Below are 27,339 nucleotides of genomic sequence, written 5' to 3' on the forward strand. Positions count from 1 at the left end.
TTTTTTCGATACGAGAACAAAGGCTTCCTAGCTTTCGGGGGGCTGAAAACACAAGTGGCATCCCATGCCTGCTAGCAACCTTCTTTAAATTGTGGGCCATCTTGTGTACATAGGGCACCACCACAGGCCTCACCACCTCATCTCAACGGGGATCTTCCCCAGCTCTCACAGCCGCACTCTTCATTTTTTGTAGCAGGCTTTCAGCGACTGCCATCACAATCAAGTCAGGGAATCCAGCCGAAGACAGCCTGGTCAATTGGGTCTGGAAGCTAAGCTGCATCTTGTGAGGGCACGATTTTCCGAGGGCGGATTGCAGGCAAAGTAAAGCTATCCCCCGTTTTATTAATTTCGAATGGGCGGAGTCGTATGGCAGAAGCCCTTTCTTTGCACGAGGTGCATATGCCCAACAAACGCGATCCGCACAAAACTCAATATTTATATCTAGAAACTGTAGGTGGTTCCCCTCAGGCACTTCAATGGTGAATTGCAAGCCATTTCCATGTTGTCGGAATATGGATAAAATATCATGCACATTCTCTTCGAAGTTCAAACTTCCATCCTTACTAAAGAATATGAAAAAATCATCCACGTATCTAAAAACTTTAAAAATGTGCCTAGCCGGTAAAACCTGATATAAAACTTGATCCATTTGTGAGAGAAAAATATTACACATTACTGGCGCCACACAGTATCCTATACAAATGCCGGCTTTCTGCAGAAAAAACTGCTGGTCAAATGTTATAAAAGTCGATTGCAAGTAAAAGTCTAAAAGGGTTAAAAAAATCGTCAATGGAAGTTTCCGCATTGTTCTGAAAGGAAATGGGTTAGTTTTTTTCCATACGCTCTCGGACGGCAGTAAACAGGGCCTTCTGAGGGATAGAGTAGAATAAATCCACCACATCGACGGAAAAGGCACGCCCAACATCACATTGCGATTTTAGGAAGTCACAAACTTCAACAGATTTCTTTGTACGAAATGGGTCGTCTACTTCAAGTGTACTCAAATGTTTCAACAAGAACTGGCTTAGTTCCTTCTGCCACGACCCTTTTTCCGTGACTATTGTTCTAAACAGCATACCTTGCTTATGTGTTTTTACTGAAAAGAAAGCTTTCAAGGCATTATTTTTGCTTTTTCCTATCTGTTTGCCAAGACGGTCTAAACCAAACTGCTCACATAGTGCAACAGCTCTGCTCTTAACTCTAGTTGCTTTAACTTTGACAGGTGCAAAATTCTTTTCTAGTGCCTGCGCAGCTCTTTCAGAAAATTTACCTTCAGATAACACGACAAACCCTCCCTCCTTATCGGCTTGTAAGAGCCTTAGGTGGTTGTTTCTGAAGTCGGTCACAATGGCTCCAGTTGAAGTTTCCTTTTGACATGAACGCCCCTGGTCGCAGGACTTGAGAAGGCAGTTAACGCCTTCCAGAAGGCACGTCTCTTGTTTCTCCGATTTGACCTTGCTGGCGATTCGTCGATTGATGGCAAGCAGCTTCCGGTAGTGTTTTCCGCTCCTCAGAAACTGTCAATGTTGTGCAGCCGTATTTGTAAAACAAGTAAAAAACCAGATTGTGAAAAGAACCACGCAAAGTTTGTAGATTGCAGCGTCGATGTGGTTTATAAGATTCCCTTGTCATGTGGCAAAGTGTATGTAGGGCAGTCAGGCCGCTGTGTTAACGAGCGCCTTAGAGAACATGAGTGATCCATACCAACAGGCACAGGTTCCCATTTGGCTCAGCATTGTCAAATGTGCAAGTGCAAACCCATGTTTCGTAATATTTCGATTTTGAAAAAGAGCCGTGACACCACCGCCCGAGAGTTATCGGAAGCACTCTTCATTCAGTCATTGGGGTCACAGTGCATTAGTGTGCCTTCATTAACCTTGTACAGCGCTGAATTTGGTTTTTTGGATTCTGCCGCATGAGTGCGCTCTTGGGATCGGATGTTGGTGGCTCCACCGCTTGGTGCTCACTGCGCATGTTCCTCTAGTTTCAGCTGCCTATAAAGGAGTGACGCAATAAAATGATGTAAGTTGAGAGTAGCGCCTTGTCCTGTCGTCTTTCTTGTGTCTGTTGTTTTGCGCTAAACAAAGTATTCACAGATATAAATACTTTATTGGCCTGGTCTTACACCTTCTTTTTGAAGAATCTGCGGCATTCGCTTTTAATGTCGAAGTGACTTCTTCTCTGAAGCAGCTGTTCTTGCCCCAAATAAGTCTACTTCGAGGTTATGGGTCCGCTTGCACTCCCATACGTGCTCCGATTGAATACCAGGCCTTGTGGGAACAGAAACCCATTCTCTCACCTTCAACTCCCTGAAAGCTTCAATGTCAGCTTTTGGGACATAAATTATTGCCACCTTTGGAAGTTTAGACGTCGAAACTTGGACCACTTCAGAAGCCGGGTTGATGGCAGATGTGGCGTGACTTCGAAGATTGTGTAGTGTCACCTGGTGCTTCACAATGCCTCCAATGTCTTCACAATGCCTCCTGGAAACTTTTTTCAGAGCACAAACTGCCTACTTTATGTTCCCACAGTGAACACAGACACACACTTTACGTGATGGTGTGGGCGTGATCGTTCTGGTCACAAAGAATAGAACTTTGTCCGTCCAATTCCAGTGTCTTGGTGGGCTTCCTTAAACATGAAATAAGCCTCGCAAATACGACACTTGACGCACTTTGCAATGTACTCTTTCTTTCCACACATAATGCCAACCCCATCCTTCTTTTATAGGCTTGGTGGACAACAGTTACGTTTATCTTCAATGTAATAGTCCAATGCTGCTTCTAGATCCTCCTGGTTTACCCTCCTTCTTGTGTAGGGGTCAGAAGTTGACCACATACCATGATTCTCCTGGTATTTTCTACATTTATGGATCATGTAACGGGTGGCTGCTGGAGTAACATGCTATATCTCCTTCATGTCAAGCGACTTTAGTAGCAGAGTTAATAGATGCCAAGACTAACTGAACGAGTATGAAGCTTCCAAAGGTTGCTTTAAGTTGTTCAACCACTCAGAACAGGTACTGCAGCTCTCTTCCAATGTCATGGGCTGGCTTTCTGTGCCATATGATGCTGATAAACTAGATTTTTTTTTCCGAGATGTTGCTCCATTTCTTCTTCCTTGTGCTTGGCATATGACTCTTGATGTTTTGTTTTAACCAAATGTGGAAATCTTAAAGGTGAAACTTCTGGGCAGTGCATGCACATGTTAAGCTCTTCAATGCGCACATATATTTGGAACGAGCACTTCCTCTAACCCAGAAATATCCTCAACCTTAGCTGTATCATTTCCAGATGTTTCTACCAGTAGCAATGAATCCTCACTTGCAGCTTGTCTTCAGGTGCCAGTGCCATTGAAGAATAAACAGTCAGTACCCTGAAGCAGTTGACACAGTTCCCACAGAGAATACTTGTTTCTCCAACTGGAGGAAAATTCCGATTATACAAAATTTTCTTATTATGTCTCTGCAAATAGTCAGCACAAAACATGTTTCCCGCTAGGCTTTGCAGCTGCATTTATCAGAGAGGAAAAAGAAATGCAGGCGTCCTGTACTAGAGGCACCCTCAGCAACACTATTGCCAGAACTGTCCCTAGCACGAAATGAACCTCCTTTGTGCACTGATAGCTTTCACCTTTCATAGTGCTGCATTCTCTAACTTACTTGCCCTCTACACTTCAATGTAGCATGCGGGCATGCAGTATCAAGTACGGCCGGGCGCGATTAAAGCGCGCACCATATCTGGCCGTCTGCTAAGCAATGGATCGGAGGAGAAAGCTTGCTGCACCATGCAGCTTGGGCACGTGTCTTTTGTGTTAAGGGCCTCTTGGTGCTATAACAGGTGCAATTATTTTTGAATGAACTGAATGATTTGCAGCACAAAATCAGTGCCATGCTGAATCCATGGAGTTGGTCATGTTTGACACTTTGCAACTTGTTAGACACTCAAATAATCCAATCTATTTTTTTTTTTCAGGCAGAGTGGTAGACATCTTTGAATTGAACCAGGGTGATTCGTAAAAAAATAAGAAATAGCGTTTTTTTAGAAACTATTTTCAAATTCCGTCATACTTATTAAACCACTTGCATTTGAGTGACATATGTAAGTATAATGGCGCCTTGATGAGACACGAAAATTACTGCAAAATAAACCACAAATGTGTAAGTCTATGGCCATAGAGTTTTATTATCTGAAGTTTAACCAGGGTGTCTACCTAGTCGACGTTTCCAAATTCCCGGAGTTTTCCAGGTTTTCCCTGAGTGCCTTTACAAAATTCCCTGAGCGACGCAGAACTATGTTTTATGCCAAGACAGGCTGAAACCACGTCGCCCGGTGCTGTCACTTTCTGGTAAGCATATGAAAATTTTTTTTTAATGACTTAATCCAGTTTGAATACTAAGGAGTAGCGTTTACGTTATTCAAAAAGAGAGTAGAAGGGAGGGGTTAGTAAAATGCACAGCAAATAAAATGTATTTGAAAAAAATTGCAAACCAAGTCGGAAATTCTCAAATACGAATAAAAAGGAGATGCATACAGAAGCAAATATTTTTGAATATGAGCTATTTCTATCAACTGATAGCAAGCTCAGTAATATGAGGCCTGAACTTTGCCACAATTGAGATTCTCTCTCAACAGCTCGGAAGTCAACCTCAACTGTCCTGACATATTCTCAGTCCGCGCACGACACCTCAGTGTTGTGTTTCACTGCTTTAAAGAGTTGATTTTGGTTTGGATGAGGGACACCTGCATCTCGGCATCAGCCAATACTTTGTTTTTTGAGCTCAAGCTCCTTCAAAATGGCGGCAGCACGCTTCCTATCCCGTTCATTTCTCAATGTGACAGTCATTTCTGTTCTCATCCTCCTTCTGCCACTCGTTCGCCCCACAGACCATTTGAAGCATCTTCTTGGTCAGTTGCACGGTCCATGTCCGGTTTTTTGAACTCCCTAAGGGCCGCGAAAACAGCCAAAAAATCGGCCAGTTGGAAAAAATAAATGCATGTCATTTACTGCCCTTAAAGGGTCAAACCGCCAAAGGCACATTCGAAAACGCTCTGAAGGCCTGTCGGTACATGTATTAGGCATATCCGTGCTCGCACTGTGACAGGAGATACTGGGTGCACGTGTGTATAATTAAGGAATACATACTGTGTCCCGAGGCAATAGCCCGTTCCCACGCTTGTTATGCTTCACTGAAATACTTTTGCGTATGCTTCACCAATTAACACTTCTGTAAAGAGGCAAAGCTGACTTTCAGAAACTGGCATTATGCAATGCACCGTGCTTTCCAAGCTTCTAAGGCAATCACGAGGACCACAAAGGCGGAGTCCATGCCATTGCCAACAGCAGCGAATTCTTACAATGAAAAACACGGCACCCAACGGCAAGAATCTTAATAGCGAACATCGAAGCAGCTAGGTCTAGCGTTGCGGCGGCTACAGTTGCCAGCAGATCTGCATGTGAGAGCGCCAGTTCGAGGCGGCGAGGTAATCAAAACAGCAGCGGTAGTGGCTTTGATTAATGCCGTTTTGTATCTGCGGTCACGGCAAAAAATCCGGAAAATGGGACGGCAAAGGGTTCTTGCGCTCGAAATTTCAGCCGTTCTGATACATTGACTCCATGGGTTACGTGGTGGTGTCGCGAAGCCATCCAAATTATCGGGCATCCGGAAAGTCAGTCATTGACTGTACACTGGCAACTCCTCTAGCCAATGACAGGACGTCAAAGACGATTCATTACGATTCCTGTCTGTTACTCAAGCCAGTGTTACCCCGACTTTCGACCCTTTCAATAACATTACAGCTAATTTTCCATGATAGAGGCATAAATTTCCTGAGTTTTCCCTGAGTTTTTCCAGACTAGACAAAATTCCTGAAAATTCCTGGTTTTTCCGGTTGGTAGACATCCTGTTAACGTGTCTGAGAAATAAATTCCTAGATTACAGGTATTCTGGACCATTTTCCATATTTGTGCCTTTTTCCTTCAAAACTGGTTCACTAATGAAGTGAAATAAAATGCATATCAGGTTCTACCTCACATGTTCTTTTGCTGTAAAAATATTGCAATCAAGAACTCTCCCAATTTTTTGCTAAGGTATGCTCAAATATGAAAAATTGTGAAATTTGCTAAAAGAGGGTTTTCCGCAGCCGAATGTTGCATATTTCTTTTTAGGCGGGCAAATTTCTTTTCTCCCAAAACTAAGTTCACAATCATAGTCCTGGGTCCAACACCTGCCCTAAACTTAATTTTTATAAAAATCGATGATGGTGACCAGGACTGCCTGTTCGTTCTTATCTGGATTCACCCCACAGTTTCTACACTGGTTGGCATTCAGTGTGCTCCTTGGTATGATTTCTGGTGAGTCTAAGTCAGGATGAGCCATGCTAAGTCTGAAAGAGCCCTAAGCTAAAAATATACAGTAAAAAATAAATTGTTTGAGAACATTCTGTTTATTTTGTCAATCTATGCCAATGCACAGATTTTTCATCACTGTAGCGTTGGAATTTCTGGGTGAAAAATTATAAAATTGACGCACACTTTTTTTTTTCACACACTCACCACAACCTCTAGTCGAACACAATTGAGGTCTGCCTGGCAGAAGGGACCACCACCATTAATACCTGCAAGAAGACATGGAACTAGCTGAGTAGTCATTACCATACAGAAAGCTTAGGCCAGAACACACATTCAGAAAAAAAACTACAATATTCACCTTCACATTACAGCCTATTCATTAGGAGCCATACCAAACAGAGTCAATGAAACCTGAAAATTGGCCTAGTAAGACATTTTTAAGAACTTTTACAACAAAATACTACCCACTTCTTCAATAGACTGCATCCCAATAATGAAAGGGTAATGAAATGAAGAAATTGCATTACTTTACTTTTTCCTTAATTGCAGCAGTGTACTTCCCTAAGCTAAGTGGCAATCTGTAACCCTGCCTGAGAATGACTGAATTCAACTTCCACAGATTTGACACGTTATAAACTTTAACTAAAGTTAAGACTAATACAGAAAGCATCACACTGGCAGAAAACAGTGTGGTTACTCAATGTGACTTGGTGTAGGTAACACAAACAAAAGGAGATAGCACAGTCTTTCTACTGCTTCTGACGTCAATACAGCAGCATTATGCGGAATCGCCAGTGCATGCTCAGGGCCATTTACAAATCATGCTCTCAGAAAATCTAATTATTTTTCCGATAACACAACTGAAGGCATAGACATGCAAATGTCACTAAGCAAAGCTATAATTTTGATAGCTTTGCTAATAATCGCTCTGATTAGCTGGTTACGTACGGCTTTTCTCAACAATAATTTTATTGAAATTTGGCCTTCAACCCTACATTTTGCAATGATGATCTAGTAAGCCATCATTATTGTTGTGATACTCAGAGAGTATCACACATCTGCCTGTTTGGCCCCTATGGGTCCTAAAAGAGGCACATGATAAATGACATGCTCTGCATAGCCAACGAATTTGCTCTTGTGAGGCAGCTTAGCCTCTGTAGCTTATTGGATGCAGAACATACCTCCTTCCCACCTGAGTGGATTATTATTTTTATTTTTATTTTTTTCAAGTGGTAAGAAACGTCATGAATATGTAGAATCACACCTAACTTGTGTTTTACCATGGTCGTAGATGAAGCCAGTAGGAGATTCCTCACATTTTCCTCTGAAAAGGACTTCTGCTACGCTAACCAGAACATTGTCAGGATACCCTGCATTACCTCCCTATTTTACCTACAGGCGAGCTTTACCTACAAAAAAAAAGTGTGCATTGGATCACGTTTAACAATGGTCCTCAGAGACTTGCTTTCAGCTCAACTTGACACCAAGATTTCTGCTTGCTTAGGCCAGTGAAAAGTAATCAAGGTTTTTAGGTATGTTGAAGACTAACTGTTTTTACTTGAATGCAGTTCCAGTTCCTTTGAACCTGATATTGCCAATGTACTAACACTTGTTCGGACATGCTTAGTTGCACTCAAGATAACACATGAGATGCTTGTCAATGGGAGCATTTCTTTCACATCCGATTATACAAGCCATTTTCCAACAAGAATTTGCTTCCTTTCCACTTGGCTCAATAAAATCACATAGAAGGACCATTGTAAAATTATATTTGACCGATGTTATGTGAAAGTCATGTTCACATCACAGTGATGTTTCTTTTAATGTAGAAACTAGGGGTTTAGTGACCGCAGAACATCCTGACTATGTTCTCGTTAGCAGAGAAGATCCTTTAAGAAATATGTTGAAAACGTCCTATTGTTTCACCTGCATTCACGGAAAAACAAAAGTTTACTGTGGTCCCACATACTGTGTTTCCCACCCTTTGAAAACAAATAGCGACGCACTCAGATATGATGTTTGTATGCTCTGTATCTATCCAATACGTTACAGCGGCTAAGCTGTGGCACCAAGACCTCTTGTTCTGCTGATTGTGGCTGTGACAAAGTTCACAAAAGCAGCTTTGTTGGCTGTGCACAGAATGTCTATTATTGCATGCCTTTTTTCCGGCCTATGTTAGCCAAACAGGTTAACGTCTAAACAGTCCGCTAAGATAGCACCATAACGTCAACAACAATGGTGGCTTTCAAGATCTTCATTACAAAGTGTGCAGTTTTAAGCCAAACTACCACGAAACCATCACTGTTGGAAAAGGCCATAACCAACCAATCAGAGATTATTGAAGTGTATTTAAGTAGAAATGATAACTAGGCTTGGTGATATTTGCATGTCAAAGCCTTCACTAGTGCTAGCGGAAGAGAAGCGACAATAGTGAGAGCGCCCCTCACTGTAGTAGCAGCACTGTAGTGACGGGGCAACAGCAGCTGATACGGAACCTGTGTAATACCCCCCCCCCTTCTCGTTTGTGATCAGTGGCACCATAGGAAGACGCTGAATTTGTGGCTGCAAGACCCTCGTTCCAGCCATGTGTGTGTTTGTAGTACTTATTTCTTTATTTTTTTAATTTCTTTTCCTATTTCTTTTCAAAATAGATTAGGAATGAAATAAGCAAACATATTTGCGAATCCGTACATATGCACCATATGTACCAACTAGCACAAGTCTGTGCACAGAACATGCGATCAATTAAAAAAGGGCCCCCTCACCTTAGTGACTGCCTATCCAAAAAAGGACTAGGATTTCCAAAACCATGACAAGTCAACACGTCGAGAATGCACTAACACCCCTACATAATGCTGTACGGTTCACATCAATAAAAAAAGCAATTAAAGTTAGTGCTACATGTATTCCCTTTTCTTTTTCCATGCTCATTTATTGTGCGCTGCCTACACCCAATCATGCATTACCAGCTTGCCCAAACTGCGCACCTGTAAAATGACATACCTTTCTGTGAAATAAAAACAGTGAAAGATGACAACTGATAGAAGAATAAAAATGTTTACTTAAGCATGTACGTAGTCCAGTGAACAAACTATATGCATAAGCCTTAGGGAAAGCGCAATATAAAAAAACTCTGCACCGCTGCCATAACTAATTAAGCCTTCTCTACATGAGATGAAGCGCCCAGTTAGTGCTCAAGTGCCTTGCAGCGTCACATAGGTGTGATGAATGGGAGCAACAAAGCAGTCTAAGATGCTCTCATAATACTATTGTAAGAGTGTCTTATAGAGCATCACATTGGCTGTTTTTTCTGGCCCGGACCCGACCCGAGCCCGAAAGTGCCATGTGCTGGTCTGCCCTAGCCAAGGTCAGTGTTTCAATCTTGGCCCAGCTCAGCCTGGCCCTTCCCATTAGCCCTTCAGCCTGAACAAAGCATGTTCCAGTTCTTGGTTATTTACAAGACACCAGCCATACACAAATTTTTTGCTATAGAAAAATATTTGAATATCAGGTTTTTCAGTTGTTGCTGGCAACTTGTAAAAAAGAAAGAAAAAGGTGCATCACCTGTTTATTATGCTTGTGCATTACTGTGTGATATGAACGCCTGTATTACATTTGCCAAATAGTTGTGTGGCTATTACAGTGTACGCATACGTGACTACTCCTGTACACACAGCTGGTCCTTTCATCTCACTCATAAATCTCGAAGAACCATTGCAAGATACAACGCTAGAATTTGAGAGAATAAAATTGGCTGGAATGTAAACTGAAGTACACTGGTTTATCAATTTTCTGAATTCCATAATACAATGCCGCTAGAAACTCTTCCAGCTCTATTGTATACAAACAGGTGGCATGCCATGGCAGCACTCATGTGCAATGATATTGCCACATGGAACAAGGAATTTCTATTCCTTCATTCAGCTTTTCTAATATCAATTTTTCAGCCAGCAATTCAAGTATATGTGTTTCGTAATATGGAAGTGAATTTCAGCTCTGTGTACTTCTGATTTAACATTTGGGTTGTTAAAGGGACACTAAAGGCAAATACTTAGTCAATGTGAATTTCGAAAATACCAATTCCACAAACTTTGCAGCAACAGTTTGGTACCACTAAAGAACTGTGTCTAACAGAAAAACTGCACATCATCATAATCATCATCAACCTATTTACATCCACTGCAGGACGAAGGCCTCTCCCTGCGGTCTCCAATTTCCCCTGTCCTGCAACTGATTCCAACTAGCTACCGCAAATATCTTAATGTCGTCGCTCCACGTAGTCTTCTGTTATCCTCTACTGCGCTTCCCTTCTCTTGGTACCCATTCTCTCACCCTAACGGTCCAACGGTTATCTAATCTGCGCATTACATGAACTGCCCAGCGCCATTTTTTTCTCTTGATGTCTATTAGAATATCGTCTATACCCATTTACTCTCTGATCCAAACCGCTCTCTTTCTGTCTCTTAAAGTTATGCCTAGCATTCTTCGTTCCATCACTCCTTGCGTGGTCCCTAACTTGTTCTCAAGCTTCTTTGTCAGTCTCCAAGTCTCCAGTAACCCCGTAACATTTTTGGTGGAGGTTGCGGGATCCTTATCAAGACGGATTTACGCAGCGGGCACTCCTTGGCTGCATCTACAATGCCAGCTCAAGGCGACGATGCTTCGGGCCCGTCGGCACCAACGCCCACCGTCATTCTAGCCCAACCCCGCGACCCAGGAACCTTTTCTAGCACCGATAACACTGATGTTGAAGACTAGCTTCAACTATATGAGCAGGTGAGCGCCAGCAACCACTGGGACCAAACCATCATGCTCGCGAATCTGACATTTTACCTTGTGGGCACGGCACGCGTCTGGTTTCAGACCCACGAGGAGGAACTTACCAGCTGGGACATTTGTAAACAGAAACTCAAGGATTTGTTTGGCAAGCCAGTTGTACGTCAGCGCGCCGCCCAAGAAGACCTCGCTTCGCGTGTCCAGACGTGCACAGAATCCTATCTCACGTACATCCAGGACGTGCTTGCTCTGTGCCGCAAAGTGGATCCGAAGATGTCCGAACGAGATAAGGCTGCACATGTCATTAAGGGCATAGCAGATGATGCCTTCCATCTCCTTGTCTTCAAGAATTCTTTCACTGTGCAAGCCATCATTACCGAATGCCGGCGGTTCGAAGAAGCCAAGAGTCACCGCATTGCTCAGCCATTTCCCCGCCTTCCCAGCACGGCTGCTACGTCCACCTGCAAAGACATCCGCAGTCCGCCCACACCCAATCGCTCTGATGACATCCTCCATGTCATCCAACGTGAAATAGAAGCCGCATCTCCTGTCACGACCCCAACCCATGGCCCCGACAATTGCCAGGCGACCGTCTCGTTGATACAGTCCGTCGTGCGCCAAGAATTAGCCAATGTTGGCTTGACCAACGTCTGCTCAGTTAATCAGCCTGACTACACTCCGTCCAGCACTGTCATACGCACCTGCAGCCTGAATGCCCCAACGCGGTATCGCAACCCGGCCGAATGGCGTACGCCAGACGACAGGCGTATATGCTTCACTTGTGGTTGTATCGGCCATATTTCACGTGACTGCCGGTCTTCGTGGAATTCGACCCCCTGGTCCTACCACCCATCCCACAGCCCTCATGCTGCTCCCCGGTTCGCCCCGCAAACGCAGCCAGCAAATTCTGGCGACACTTCTCGTCCTACCCGCTCTAGCCGCTCTCCTTCGCCACGTCGCCGCTTCTCCCGATCGCCCCCATCTCGCCGATCATCGTCCCTTAGTTCCTTCTGGCACACCCTTCCGGAAAACTAACAGGTGCAGCACCTGGAGGTGATGCTGCCAAACCGACCCGACGCAAAAATCCTCTTTTGACCTTGCCCACACATCGGAACCTTATTAACGTGAACGTGGATGGTGTACCTGTCACGGCACTGATTGACACTGGCGCGCACGTATCTGTGATGAATTCTCAGCTTCGGAATCGTCTCAAGAAAGTCCTCACTCCTGCCCCTTCGCCTGTGGTCCAAGTCGCCGACGGTGGAACACTAGCCGTTATTGGCATGTGTCCGGCTGGCGTGAGTGTCGCCGGACATCATACTTGTTTTATTTTATGTACTAGAGCAGCACTGCCCTCATGACCTCATCCTACGCCTTGACTTTCTGTCGACACATTCCACTTTGATAGACTGTTCTGCTGGTGTTGTGCAACTCGCTCTACTTGCTGCTATTGACCCTCCCGGTAGTGCTCCGATACGGTTATGTTCCACAGAGCATATTCGCCTCCCTCACCGTGCCATTACCTACATAAGTGTCTCCCCCGTTCCACCTGTCCCAGACGGTGACTACATCGTATCTCCTAATCCGGATGTCCTGCTCTCGCATAACGTCACTTTCCCTCACACCGTCGTTACCATTTCAGACAACACATCCTGCCTTCCGCTTGTGAACTTTGGACTCTGTACACAAGTACTCCCACGCGGAATATCCCTGGCGCAAATAACGCCAGCCAGAGACTACCACATTTCAGCTTTAACTTGTGACAGCTCGTCATGTTCAACGTTTGCTTCGCCCCCTGTCCCTTCAGATTTGAATGCCCTAACAAAAATGATTGCTCCCGACCTTCCTCCCCAGTGTGCTCAAGAACTACATTGCCTCCTTGCCTCATACTGGGACATATTCAACCATAGAGAACGCCCTCTAGGACAAACATCTGTTGTAAAACATCGAATAAACACCGGTGATGCGAGCCCAATCCATCGGCGACCTTACCGCATCTCGCCTACTGAGCGACATATCATCCAACACGAAGTTGACAAGATGCTTTCACGAGACATCATCGAACCTTCTTGCAGCCCATGGGCATCCCCTGTTGTACTAGTTAAAAAGAAGGACAACAGTTGGCGATTTTGCGTAGATTATCGACACCTCAACAAGGTAACAAAGAAAGACATCTATCCGCTACCACGCAGTGACGATGCCCTGGATTGCCTGCATGGAGCACAATATTTTTCGTCCATCAACCTTCGCTCCGGCTACTGGCAAACTGCCGTCGATGACATGGACCGCGAGAAGACAGCTTTTATTACTCCCGATTGCCTGTATCAGTTCAAAGTGATGCCTTTCAGTTTATGTAATGCCCCAGCCACATTTGAACGAATGATGGAAGCCCTCCCACACGGTTTCAAGTGGTCCATCTGCCTCTGTTACCTGGACGACGTGATCATTTTTTTCTCCGACTTTTGCGACACACCTCGAGCGCCTGTCGACGATCCTATCTGTTTTTCGTCAGGCGGGGCTACAACTAAATTCATCCAAGTGCTACTTTGGTCGTCGTGAAATTTCTGTGCTTGGGCATCTCATTGATTCTTCTGGTGTACGCCCTGATCACAATAAAATACGGGCAGTCAAAGACTTTCCCGTGCAACATGTGCCAAGGATGTTCGCATCTTCTTAGGCCTTTGCTCCTACTTCCATCTGTTTGTTTGAAATTTTGCGAACGTTGCGCGCCCTCTCAATCAGCTCCTCAAGAAAGACGCTGCATTTCATTTGGGGCCCTGAGCAAGCTGGTGCTTTCACCGAGCAGATTGGGCTGCTTACGTCCCCGCCCATTCTCGCTCACTTTGACGCCTCAGCTCCAACAGAAGCCCGCACCGATGCCAGTGGCCACAGTATTGGAGCTATCTTGGCACAGAAACAACAAGGGCGAGAACGTGTTATTGCCTACGCCAGCCACCTTCTTTCCTCTGCGGAGAGCAATTATTCTATCACCGAACGTGAGTGAGTGGCTCTCGTTTGGGCAGTGGGTAAATTCCGCCCCTATTTGTACAGCCGCCAATTCAGTCATCACTGATCACCCCGCTCTGTGTTGGCTTTCGTCCCTCAAAGATCCTTCAGGGCGCCATGGCCGCTGGGCTCTTCGCCTTCAAGAATACAACTATTCAGTTGTATACAAGACCGGCCTGTTACACCAAGATGCGGACTGCTTGTCGCACCATCCTGTCGACCCTCCTGACATTTCTGCAGTCGGCATATCTGTCACCATTCTCTCCCTGGCTGCTTTTCGCGACATTGGAGCCGAACGTCGGGACCCCTCCTTGCAACATCTTATTCAACAGCTCACTTCAATGATGCCCGAGCCTTCCCTTCGCATGTTTGAACTTCAAGATGGTATACTGTACCGCTCTAACATGTGCCCGGACGGCCCTGCCCGACTCTTCGTTGTGCCTGAGCATCTGCTTCAGACTGTTCTCGCCCAGCTTCATGATGTACCGACTGCAGGTCACCTTGGCGTGTCACGGACTTATGACCGCGTTCGTCGGCGCTTCTTTTGGCCTGGTCTATACCATGACATCTGCCGTTATGTCGCTGCGTGTGATCTCTGTCAACGACGCAAAAAGCCGACCACACTCCCTGCTGGTTGCCTTAAACCACTTGACGTACTATCAGAACCATTCTTCCATGTAGGTGTTGATCTTTTAGGACCTTTCCCCACGTCTGCTTCGGGAAACAAGTGTATTGCTGTAGCAATAGACTACGCCACCCGATATGCAATCACACGGGCTCTTCCGACATGCTGTGCAACAGATGTCGCCGACTTCCTCCTAGAAAACGTCATCCTTCACCACGGCGGCCCTCGACAGCTCCTCACCGACCGAGGCCGCTACTTTCTTTCTAAAGTTGTTAATGACAGTCTACACTCGTGCGCGACTAAACACAAACTTGCTACTGCTTACCATCCACAAACGAACGATCTAACCGAGCGCCTTAACCGCACCCTTACTGACATGCTGTCCATGTGTCTCCGATGACCATCGCGACTGGCCCCCCCCATTGCACTGCCGTTCGTTACTTTCGCCTATAATTCATCTCGCCATGATACTGCAGGCTTCTCTCCATTCTTCCTCTTGTTTGGCCGTGACCCTATGTTACCTTTCGACAACGTTCTGCCTGCAAGTCTGATTCCACATCCGAGTACGCCCGTGAAGCCATCCACAAAGCACAAGAAGCACGCCATATTGCTTGACGTTGACTTGTGGAGTCGCAGGACAATCAGCGGCGCTTATATGACTCCCGCCATCGTGACGTCCATTACACACCGGGCGCCTGGTTCTCCTTTGGTCACCATCGCGATGCGTTGGCCTCTTGGAGAAGTTACTGTCACGCTACTCCAGCCCTTACCGTGTCTTGCGTCAAGTAACTGACGTCACGTACGAAATCGCCCCTCTTGAGCCAACCGTGGCTCCGCATCACTCCGACGTGGTCCACATCACGCATCTTAAGTTGTATCACTCGCCCGCCTCCTAACCAGCACCGAGCCGCTGCTTCAGCCGTCGGGGGTCATGTGACACGCTGACGAAGAAGATGTTTTAATCATCGTCAGAAGAAGACAATGTTCTGGGCTTCGCACGCGGGCTACCATCTTGTCAGCTGATATAATCATTGTAAATATTCTGTAAATACAAGTCTGACTGTTTTTAACCCCGTAACATTTTCATAGCCGTTAACCAACAGGTGCACACATCACCTGCTTAGGCACTATTAAAAGCAGTGCTGTGTGTTAGGCGTGTTGGTATACGAACTTGAACAATGTTTTAGCACCAAGGACAAAAGAGAGAAGTAGACACCACGATGCACATCCTGGTGTCAATGTCTCCCTTTTGTCCTTGTCTGCTGGTGCTACAATGTCATCAAATCTATTAAAAGGCTGCTAACAACAAAATTAAACAATTGCCAGCCCTGCAGCTTTGCCAAGATTGCTTCAGACTATAGTATAGCTACTCATTTATAACCAGCTTAGTCAAAGTGAAATTCTGCTGTTATTGGCTTTTAAGATGTTATACTTCTTCATTCATGCTAATTCCCAGTGAACCCATGTAATGCCAGAAAGAATCAATACAAGTCAATGAACGTGATTGCTATGCTATTTAACATTAAAAACATTGTTCAAAAGGAAAATGAAATATTGATTTTCTTTCTGTGTTATGTTTTATTTACAACACCTCCTTCAAGAACACTGCAAGTTTTTGCAGTGTTCATGTTAGTTTGGAGTATTTATCTAAGGATAGTTAAACGTCTGAATTAAAGTACGTTGAACTAATTATGCAGGAAGCAATGCCACATTATTCAACTTGCTTGAACAAAAATGAAGAAATTAAATTAAAACCAGTAGCAAGTTGCACTATGCTTTAGGACACAACAAAATTTGTGGACATATATTTCAGAATTTATTTGCTACTGCATTAATGAATTACTTCATTGCTCTAACAAAGTGTCTAAAATGTGTTCGATATTTATTCTTGCATTACTATCTCCACAGGTAAGGCAGTACTTTATTTAAGACCGCCAGAAGTCTAAATATTCCTTGTGCAGAAACAAAAGATCCTCCAACAACTCTTTTTTAAGCTTGTCTTCTGCTCTTGAAAAATGTAACCTGTTTCACGGAAATTACTTTCACTACTTGTGCTTGTGGCTGTTATTACGAAAAATAATTTAGCCAAGTGAAGACAGTCTAGGGAGCCCTTTTTTTTTAGCCTTCCACTACTCAATCTGGTGTCCCATCTGTTCAACGCCATAGCAATGAAATACATATAACTTCATGCTGTCTAGCAAATATATGTCTAGCACTGCTGTCCGTCCCCTTCTTATGTGTGTTCTGTTTGGTGCCCATGACACTATGATAAATCTGTCTAATTCATCGTCCACATTTCGATAGGGGGAAAATGAAAAAAAAAAAAACGCTTCGTTGCTTATACTTAGGTACCCATTAAAGAGCCCCAAGTGGTAAAAATTAATCCGAAGTTCCGCACTAAAGGTGTTTGCAAAAGAATCCAATATGGACAATATGTGCAAATGCCATACAGATACTCAGATAAAGCATGCTGCCACGAGTCGCGTGCCATAACGATAGCTCTGAAACGGTCATCCGGTATGTGAGTTATGGCGGTGAAAAATATTTCTTGATTGGCCTTTGCTGCCTTGACGGCCACTGCATGCCGCTCCAACCCGAGATAAGACAACATGGAGAAGGCATGCTTTTTTACACTGGCAACAATTATAGTCGCAGGCTTAAAGTTCTTCAAAACAGCCTTTAATGCCTTCCCGGCAAAAAAAATCAAGCTCGTTAGCGTTTGTGCAGTCATTCAGAGAAAAGCAGGCAGTGAGGCCGCTCATACATCTGCTAGACAAGTTGTTGGCTTCTCAGGGTAACATATGTACAGTGTACCACACCACCAGCTTTACACACTGCTGTATGGGTGCCATTTAGAAAGTCCCACTTTCTTGTGCCAAGGCTTAAATAGGCCAAACTAGTTCAGGGAACATTTCAGTTTGCTCTCACTTATCAACTCTCATTTACCCAGCTCTCATTTATCAAATCACTGTCGCTCCCATGACAGCTTGCCAGATTTCACAAGCACTTCCATTCTTAAGAGGCACGCCCATGAAATTTCTTGAGTGAGCCAGCCGTGTATCACTCTAGCTGAACAGTTTGCCTTTCTAGACAACACTTAACTGCACTACGGCCATATGACCGCCGAATTTGTCACCACACTTTTCAGTTTTTCCCCTTTTTTTTTCGTTGTTGTTGTATATTTATCCGGCACATATGTTCCCAATAAATCATCAGTTGAGAGACAGCACTCGTGTCATCCCTATTTCTTTGTCTCAGTCTTTTAGCACTGCAAATCATTATTGTGCATTTCTGTAGGCCGACAGATGCCACTGACCCAAAATTCTGCAATGTCAGCAACTTTTACAGTTGACAGTTTTACGAAGTTGCAAATACGATGACTGCGCCTAATGCAGGCCCAACTGAAGCATGTGCCTGACCTGAGCCCGAAGCACCTAGGCCTGAGCCTGGCATGGAGCCACATAAAAACTTCCTCACTCGACTCGGGCCCGGGCTTTCAGTTCAGCCCAATCCCGCGCAGTCCTCAAATACGTTAGTTTCGCAAAGTGTGCAGTAGCATCGCTACCTTGACTGGTATGTTGCTCCCTTTCATTACACCATGCTATCTGCCTATTTGCTCCTCTTAATAAAATACACGAATAAAGGGAGCATTATATCTATGAAAGCTGTTACACCATTGAAATTGTGATTTACAACTAAATACAGAGAATAAGAATTGAAGTAAGTTCAAGTAGACATGGGAGGGAGTTTTAAAACAGCGAATAACCCCACACCCTCTATGTAACCAAGCCCCGCGCCCTGCTAGTCCTCTTTTGTACTCTTTTTACATTCTTTTGCACACATTTTTGTATTTTTTTTACACCCTGCAGTTTGCGTCCCTTTACTTTGGGTGCACAAAACCTAAAATTCTCTAATGACATTTAAATTTGCTCAACAGGCCTTTTTTACAAAAGCAGGCAGATTGTAGCGATAAAAAAACATCTATGGTATGTTTTTATTTCTCCTTGTGCAGAGTAAAGAGGCTTCCTTGCACAATAAAGAAGAAATATTCTAGCACCTATTGGATTCAGAAAAAAATAACAGTGCTCCAGACCATAAACTAAATGTAGGCAAACAAAGCTAATGACTGTAATGACAAGGGTAATGAACATTCTTGACAGCAAGCCTGGCGTTATATTTTATAACAGTCCTTAATGTGCCTAAGACTGCATTTTACTTGATGACCATACGACCACAAGGATAGCACCTGTGGTGGGTAGCAATGCACCTTCATAGATACCCACCTTTGCGTGGAGGAACTTTCTTGCCAGCTCCGTCAGGTGGACTGCTGGATGAGCAGAGGCTCACTTCATCAACATCAACATGGTCATCCATTAGGCGCCGCTTCACTCGCTGTCGACTTTTGACACTAGAAGCAATGCTTGAATCATGGCCCCAACCAGCAGAGCCCTCCCCAGGCTGGACCCCATTCTGAGAGTTTCCCTCACTGGCACTTTCCTCTGCTGGAGCCTCTGCTGATGGTGCAGGGCAGCTGTTCTCCTTGCCCGTTTCAGGTGCAGTTGCCTCCCCATCCATAGAAGTCCCACTTTCGTCTGAGCCGGCCTTGCGGTGACGCCGTTTGCGTCGAGAGACACTCAGGTATAGACCATAGGTGCCTCCACGAAAGAACCTTTTCCTGTGCTTCTTGTGGGTCTCACAAGCGGCAGGAAAGGATTTCCTCGCCGTATTCACCCGTACCAGGGCCACCTGCTGTGCTTCTCCAGGAGCACTCATTTTGGCCCGTGCTGGCGCCTCTTCCGCTCCCCCACCGTTGCTGCCGCCTTTGCGGGCTCGGCCTCCACCCATGCTGCAGGCACCTGTACAGTAGCATAGCACTCTGCTGCTGAGGCCACTTCCTCTATTACTCCTCCGGCCCAAAAAACAAAACCTTTTGGCACTTACGTCAAACTTCATTGCGCTGCTTGTGCAGAAATAGAAACAAAACTCTTTTCCCTCACCTAAGCTAGTAAAACTACAATGCTCAATATATATTACAACACTCTATACAAAACAACTGTATTTAAATCAGAGTGATTTACTCAGAAATGTAATAATTATCCAACTCTGTTAATATTGTGACTAAAATAAAGGGCCGGTTACAGAAGGTTATGGCTGCATTAAAGAAAATACAGCTTAGTGACAAGAAAAATTCATTAAGCCATTAGTACCAGCAAAGCAATGCAGATGGCTAATAACATTATAAACAATTTAAAATAAGTGTTGTGGTTTCTTAAATCTCTTTTCGGAAGCACAAAAAATTTTCAGGCCATTACAGCTAAGTTGCCACAATTACTTGTGTACAAGTATGGTAGAAATCATTAGGATAACTTTTACTGCCATAACACAGCAAATACGAGCCATGACATTAAAGAACATGTTACAATGCAGCACCACAACTCATAATTAAACCAGACTACGGTTTTTTAAAAACACCTTGCGGTTTAGATGTTCTGCAAGTTCTGAGCAACGAGGAATCACACAGAAGGTATTCACAATCACATAAGCTACAAAGGGAGCACATTTGTTTTTTCAAAGCATTTGGACCTGTTCATTTTATCTAAATTTGTAAACAAAAATGAGAAGTAAAATTTATTCTTGCAATACCACAGAAACAACGAACTGTGTAGTCAAATCCCTATTATCTGGACCTTGTATGCTCTGCCCTGTAACAGGTGTTTACTTCAGTAGCTTCCCTTATTCAAATGTTTCAGCTACCATTGAGGCAACACTTATTTCCAACTGTATGTAACCAATAACCTTATATAAAAATATTTGCAATGCTCTTCCTAATGCATAGCACACCTCTAATACACAAAAACCAGCACGATGAAACTTTTGTGCTTATACATGCATAAAAGTAGACCCTATATACATTTCAGTGGTTTTCCTGGCATGCCTCGGAATACAGTAAAATAAAGTAATACAATATCAGGTATCAACCAAGCAATGCCCTTAAGAAAACAGGCTACATCAACCTTTCAAAAAGTGAAAACATGAAGGGAGACACCAAAAAAATAAACTTTAAAGAACATAAGAAAAGCAACACTGGCACACCAATTATAAGAGACTCAGAAATATTGCTGTAACAAACAAGCTTCCTTGTCTACTTCCATTCCCGTTTTGGATGCAACAATTTACAAGCAAGTCAGCTGCTGGGGAAAAGCACGAGGAATGCATAGCTAGGATCAGCCTTCACCCCACCCCCCCAACCACTTCTTTTTTCCCCCATAAACCAACCTTGAAATTTGATGTCAGAGTTTAGTTCTCCTGTACTTGTTGTGCAAAGCCTGCAAAATAGTCCATTACATTTTCGAACTCTAACCAATGAAAGTAAGAATGAGCTAATGGGCACCAGATGCCATTATCACTTAGCTTTGAAATTTATGCAAAAATAAGTATATTGACAAGAGTTTTTGGTTGGAAAGCGGCTTTCCATGGCAGCCAACTTCACCAAAATTTGCAATTTGTTCATCAAATAGACATAAATATTTATTTAAACCAAATTTCACTCCAAGATAGGAATTCAGGAACACTGATTTTTGAGACCGAATCGAATAGTGTCGCAAGCAAAACCAATATCAAGTATTTTTAGAATAATGAAAAGTTGTTATCCCAATTAATACAAAACAATGTTCCCATCCCAGTTTTCTTAGGGTTAGCAAGTTTCTGTCATTACACAAAGCAGTCTTTATTAAAAGCATAAACGGAGCTTTAGGAGCAAACAAGTAGTTTCTTCGCATTTCTTCTGAGAGTGCGAATGATCGCTGCACAGCCTGTAAAGTATGGCTACCTAAGTGACGTAGCCTGCCCCATTATGCAGTTCTCATGTTTTATGTCTATACTACGCCCGCAGGGATGAAAATTTACCATATTTTTCCTCCAATTTTATGTTTATTTGGCCACAGTTGACGTCTTCAAGCACTGAAATCTATTAGTAAAATATTCGCATTTACAAATAGTGACTGTTCGATTCAAAGACCAAATCAAATAGGACACTGTTTGATTCGTTATTCGACGGTTTCAAATATTCACAAACCTCTACTCCAAGACAACAGACAGAGTGCCCAGATAGCACCTGTCCAAACATGACGATAGACGGTTCTAGGTTACAGAACACAGAAAGCTTATGTTCCACTTGTGTACGCAAACTGCTTCGGTCCCAGCAAAACCCAAGTAGACTCTGGGTTCTTAGGCATGCAAGCCCACTTGCGTCTTTTACCCTAAAGCTCTCTAATGGTAGTAGCAGGTATCCATGAAAACGTGCTTTACTTCCAGAGGGAAAAGCAGTAACAAAACAATCATAATTCCTGTTCATTTACCTTGCAATACAATGCTGAAAGTTCGTTTGACTTCAAGATATTGCAATACCATACGCACAAACGCAAGTGAAAGTCCACTGTCAAAACCACAACATAAAAATCCTAGGGGATCAGAAACTTCATACAGAGTGCAGGAATTATGTACATTTAGTAGTATGTCTACACAGCAAGTGCACTGTGGAGCAGCCTATCATTTGCAGTTGTTACTTGCTGCGCTTACGTCGAGTGAGAAACTCGCAATAAAGGTAACACACCTCAGGGGCGCTCACAATCGCAAAGCACGGACTTGTCATGCACGTTTACAGACAACAGCAATGGAAGCAAGCACTATCTTTTAGACGAACTATATTAATCTAATGCCTGGTTACGTGCAATACGCAGCAATTTATGTGAAGGTCATCCGGCTCTTGTTATATATATGCTCGAACAGCAAAGGAAGCAAGCGCGATCGTTTAGGCGCGCTATACTAATGCCACACTACGTACAATACGCGGCAATTTTATGCAGGTCATGCGGCACCCGTTATAAATATGTTCGGACAAACGCAAAGGAAGCAAGCACGCGCGCCAAATTAATCTAATGCCTCACACCATGCAATACGCGGCAATTTCATGCAGGTCATGCGGCTTCTATTATAAACATGCCTTATCTTAATGCTAACAAGATAACAATTACGCTATCTTTAAAAATAGAGCTGTTCAGGGCTCACACACAGGCTAAACGTAAATTAACACAAGTTGGAAAACCATTTGTTTTACGCTGATAAGGTTTTCGGGAGGCGCGGAATTCCCGCGCTCCACGTTAAATACATAACTGCTGTTTTGTTGCATGCCTGCCATAAACAATATTCCAGGGACAAAGGTCTAACATTTTGTTGTTCTAAATAGCTATGCCAAAGACTGCCAAGCGCACCAGAATTGATTTCAGTTTTCGAGCCGGTCACCGGTTGACTCGCCGCGTCGTCCAACGCAAACCAAAGTAGCTTGCAGTTCGCAGCGAACGCCGCTGGTAGCGCTTGGCTTGACCATGAATGCAGTGTTACGAACTGCGGTTATTGCTTGGGGACTAGATGCGTCCAAATCCAGCGCACAGCGATCGCTGATCTCGAACGCAATGCTTTTGCAGATGCGTTTCGCCAAAAACTATGCAAAGGCGTAAAACAAGCCATACTGTCATAGCAATGATCCGTAACGGAGCGCACTTATTAGGGGGTACAGGCACATTCTGTTTTACCTCTTTTTATTTTAACTTCTCGAAAGGATCTCGAAACCCTAGAAAAAAATAAGAAGCCTCAGAGCGCTCAACCAGTTTCGGTTTCGTATCTTATGAAGTCTGTCCCTGATTTTCACATCAGTCGGGTATGCGTGATGTCATGACAGAAGGCAGCCAATAAATACACACTCTAAAAGAATTTAGTACCTCACGTAGCTTAGAGGAAGCCAAGAGGAAGCTTTAGCTCGGGTGGTCCTATCTAAATACATGTAAAAGGAGAATTCGTTTTTCTCGGCAACCAAATGCACCAAATTTGACGAGGTTTGTTGCATTTAAAAGAAAAACTTAAAATCTAGTGACTGTTGGTTTCGAATGTTTGATTGAGGCCTCCAATATTTTATTAAATATCGGCAAAAATCGAAAATTTTCATAAAACGAAATTATCAAGTTTAACACTCTGTAACTCAGCAATAAAAAATGATATGACAATTCTGTGAATTGCATCTGATAGTACATCTAAAGCAGACAAAATTGATATGTTACACATGAATGCGGAAAAAAATTTTGGGAATACAACTTTCGCAGAACCCTTGTACACAACGTACGTAACAAATTCACGTAGTCCGCTTTGAATTATCTAATGGATGCCGTTTACAGAACCGCGATATCTGTTCTTGATGCAGAGCTATTAATCTGTAAACTTAGTGCTTCAATTTTTTTTTCGAACTTTCAAATTATTCAAAATTCTTTTAACCCGCCGTGTTTGCTCAGTGGCTATGGCGTTAGGCTGCTGAGCACGAGGTCGCGAGATCGAATTCCGGCCACGGCGGCCGCATTTCGATGGGGGCGAAAACACCCGTGTACTTATATTCAGGTGCACGTTTAAGAACCCCAGGTAGCCGGAATTTCCTGAGTCCTCCACTACGGCGTGCTTCATAATCAGAAAGTGGTTTTGGCAAGTAAAGCCCCATAATTTAATTTATTCTTTTAACAAAGTTCAGGCCCTAAATCGAAATTCAGCTTCCAACAGTCACTAGAACTTAACTGTCTCTCAAACGCAACGAACTTCATTAAAATCGGTCCAGGAGTTATCTCAGAAAAGCGTTTCTGCGTTTTACATGTATCTGAATAGGCCGCGTCGGTATCCGGAGCTAAAGCTTCCTCTTAAAGAAAGGAAATGCGAGCAAGACACATGGCGATACACTCTGTCACTCTTAAAACGGTTGCACCCTTTGGGGTGTATATTTCTCCCACAACAATAATCGTCATCTGCCTTGCTCGCGTTTCCTTTCCTGAAAACGCGGCGCTCGCTACTTTCCTGTCGAGAATGCTGCGTCACACTGATAAGGCGCATGTCGTTCGTGACTGGAAAGTACCGGGCACGCAGCGTTAAAGAAAGGAAACGCGGGCAGCGCGGATGACGATTATTGTTGTGGGACAAGATACGCCCCAAAGGGTGTAAAATTTTCTAAGAGTGTATAAGAAAAGTTTACACCCTTTGAGTCAAATCTTGCCACACAACGATAAACGTCATCTCTCTTGTCCGCATTTCCTTTCTTTAACGCTGCGAGCCCGGTACTTGCCAGTAACGAACGACATGCGCCTTATCAGTGTGACGCAGCATTCTCGACAGGAAAGTATACCGGGCGCGGCGTTTTCAAGTAAGGAAACGCAAGCAAGGCAGATGACTATTATCGTCGTGTGGCATATATACACCCCAAAGGGTGTACACTTTTTAGAGTGTACACTCTTAGAGAATTTACACCCTTTGGGGCGTATCTTGTCCCACAACAATAATCGTCATCTGTCTTGCCCGCGTTTCCTTTCTTTAACGCTGCGAGCCCGGTACTTCCCAGTCACGAACGGCATGCGCGTAATCAGTGTGACGCAGCATTCTCGACAGGAACGGTAGCCAGAGCCGAGTTTTCAAGAAAGGAAACGCCAGCAAGGCACATGACGATTATTGTTGTGGGACAAATACACACCCCAAAGGGTGCAACCGTTTTAAGAGTGTACATTTTTAAGCAAATGTACACTATTTGGGGTGTATATTTGCCACACAACGACAATCGTCCGGGCTAGCCGCGTTAAAGAAAGGAAATTCAAACGCTTGACAAAGCGGTTTTTTTTTTTACATAGGATGTAATTTATGCACCCACATGTACATTTCACCCGGCATGCATCTCGGTGGCAGTTATAGATCGGGTATAGCTAGGACGGCGGGCTAAATTCTGCGCCGTTTGTAAAACATATTTATAACGTTCTGGAGCGCTTGCGTAAGTAATTTACTGGAAATGCCGCAGTTGATCCACATACTCTAAGCATTGCCTACACCTCCACACGCACCTCCAAGCTTTCTCCTAATACTAAACAAGCTAAGTTCTTCGTTTAATTCGCCGAGGTCATCGGGGAAAGCTATCGATCTTGCCTCGTGGAACGCATGAAAATAGGCAGAAGACGAGTATGCAATAACTATTTCCAACGATCATAATTAGGCCAGGAATGTTAAACTTTTTTACACATCACACTTAATGTGGCACCCTATCTACACTAATTGTGAATTTGATGACATGCACAATTATCTTGGGGCACTTTGAAACAGCGAATAACGACCGACTCACACTTTCAAGCACTTGCTGGAGAAATTTTAGAATTTAAGAACACACATTTAACTTCACATGCTGATTGGCCATAACACTCGCCATCCCCCATGACCCCTTTTTACCCAATTCAATCTTATAGCGACAATTACAGTTCTCTCGGGGTAAATTCTTAAAAATAAGTTCTGGCGTTTTACGTGTGATGTCATCCTGATACGCACTGTGCCCGCTTGTGCCACTGACAAGCACTGAGATAAGCGCTGTGCTTTCATTTCCTTTACACAAGTTCTCACAAAAGTCATGTGATCATTCTGGCTGCGTATATATTTCACGACGGTACATTAAAGGGGATCGTTCTTTGTCATGAGACAACGAGTGTCTATCTGCCTGTCTAACATGGTGTTGCGTTTCGCCTGCGACACGTGGTTTTGCCGGCGCGACTGCGGCGGGGCGGCAGACATTTTGGCCCGATCGTCGTCGCCGCAACACTCATCGCCAGGTGTTTCCAGGCGCGACTGCGGCGATGCGACCGCCTAGGGATCATCCTCGCATTCCAGTCATTGTGCCCGAAACAGGCGATGCCAAAGCAGGGATCTCATTCCAGTCATTGTGCCCGAAACAGGCGATGCCAAAGCAGGGATCTCGTTCCAGTCATTGTGCCCGAAACAGGCGATGCCAAAGCAGGGACCATCCTCTCATTACAGTCATTGTGTCCGACCGGCAGCGCCACGACAGGGTGCTACGAGATCGTGCTCGACATGGTGCTACGGCATCGCTACGACAGTGTGCGTCACCATTAGCCCATTGTACATTCACGTGCTCGTCTTTTGAGGGGTTCCTTCTTGCCCTCAACTGCGAGAGTATAAAAACAGCTGCCCCCGGACGCCAAAAGGAGGGCTCCGATTTCTTCTGTTGAGTGAAGTGCTCTCCCGTCTCTCTACTTCGGTCAAACCTGACCACCAACTCTTTGCGATGTTAAAATAAACAAGTTGTTTTGTTGTTACCAGTCGACTCATGCTTTGCCGGGACCTTCGGATGCTTCCAGTTGTACCCCAGGCCGCCAGGCCAACGCTACCCTTGGGGCTTGCGACCCAGGTACAGCCACGGGCGTCAGCGCCGAGTTCCCATCCGATCGCTCCAGTGTCGCGATCCCAAACATCTGGTTGGCAGCGGTGAGATCGCCTCCGACTTCAAACAACGGTCTGCCAGCGGTGAGATCGCGACAACGGAGGCCAGCAGCAAAGAGATGCAGTTGACTGTATGCTGAGCAGCTCAACGACGATCCGGGAGCAGTGCAACGAGCCCTGTGTGACGACTGGTTGCCTGCAGCGGAACGACTGCGCGGAATTCCTGCCTGCGAGGTTTGGTGAGTGCGGGACTTTCTTCTTCTGAGCTTTGCCAGGCTTTTTGT

The 27,339-nt window shown here is 44.3% G+C and overlaps 1 protein-coding gene across 1 annotated transcript in view; it reads right to left on the bottom strand.

Moving 5' to 3' along the window:
* The window catches only part of G9a (histone-lysine N-methyltransferase G9a), a 159,225-nt gene extending 136,071 nt beyond the window's left edge, over positions 1–23,154 (bottom strand). Inside the window, exons 1-3 of the mRNA XM_075670611.1 lie at positions 23,029–23,154; positions 19,042–19,614; positions 6,556–6,617 (exon numbers count right to left, since the gene is read on the bottom strand). Of these exons, the coding sequence (XP_075526726.1) occupies positions 6,556–6,617; positions 19,042–19,603 (624 nt within the window). The 5' untranslated portion in view covers positions 19,604–19,614; positions 23,029–23,154. The remainder of the gene's footprint in view (positions 1–6,555; positions 6,618–19,041; positions 19,615–23,028) is intronic.
* Between the last annotated feature and the right edge of the window lie 4,185 nt (positions 23,155–27,339).

This window comes from Dermacentor variabilis, chromosome 1, assembly GCF_050947875.1.
Source record: "Dermacentor variabilis isolate Ectoservices chromosome 1, ASM5094787v1, whole genome shotgun sequence".
Classification (NCBI taxonomy): Eukaryota; Metazoa; Arthropoda; class Arachnida; order Ixodida; family Ixodidae; genus Dermacentor; species Dermacentor variabilis.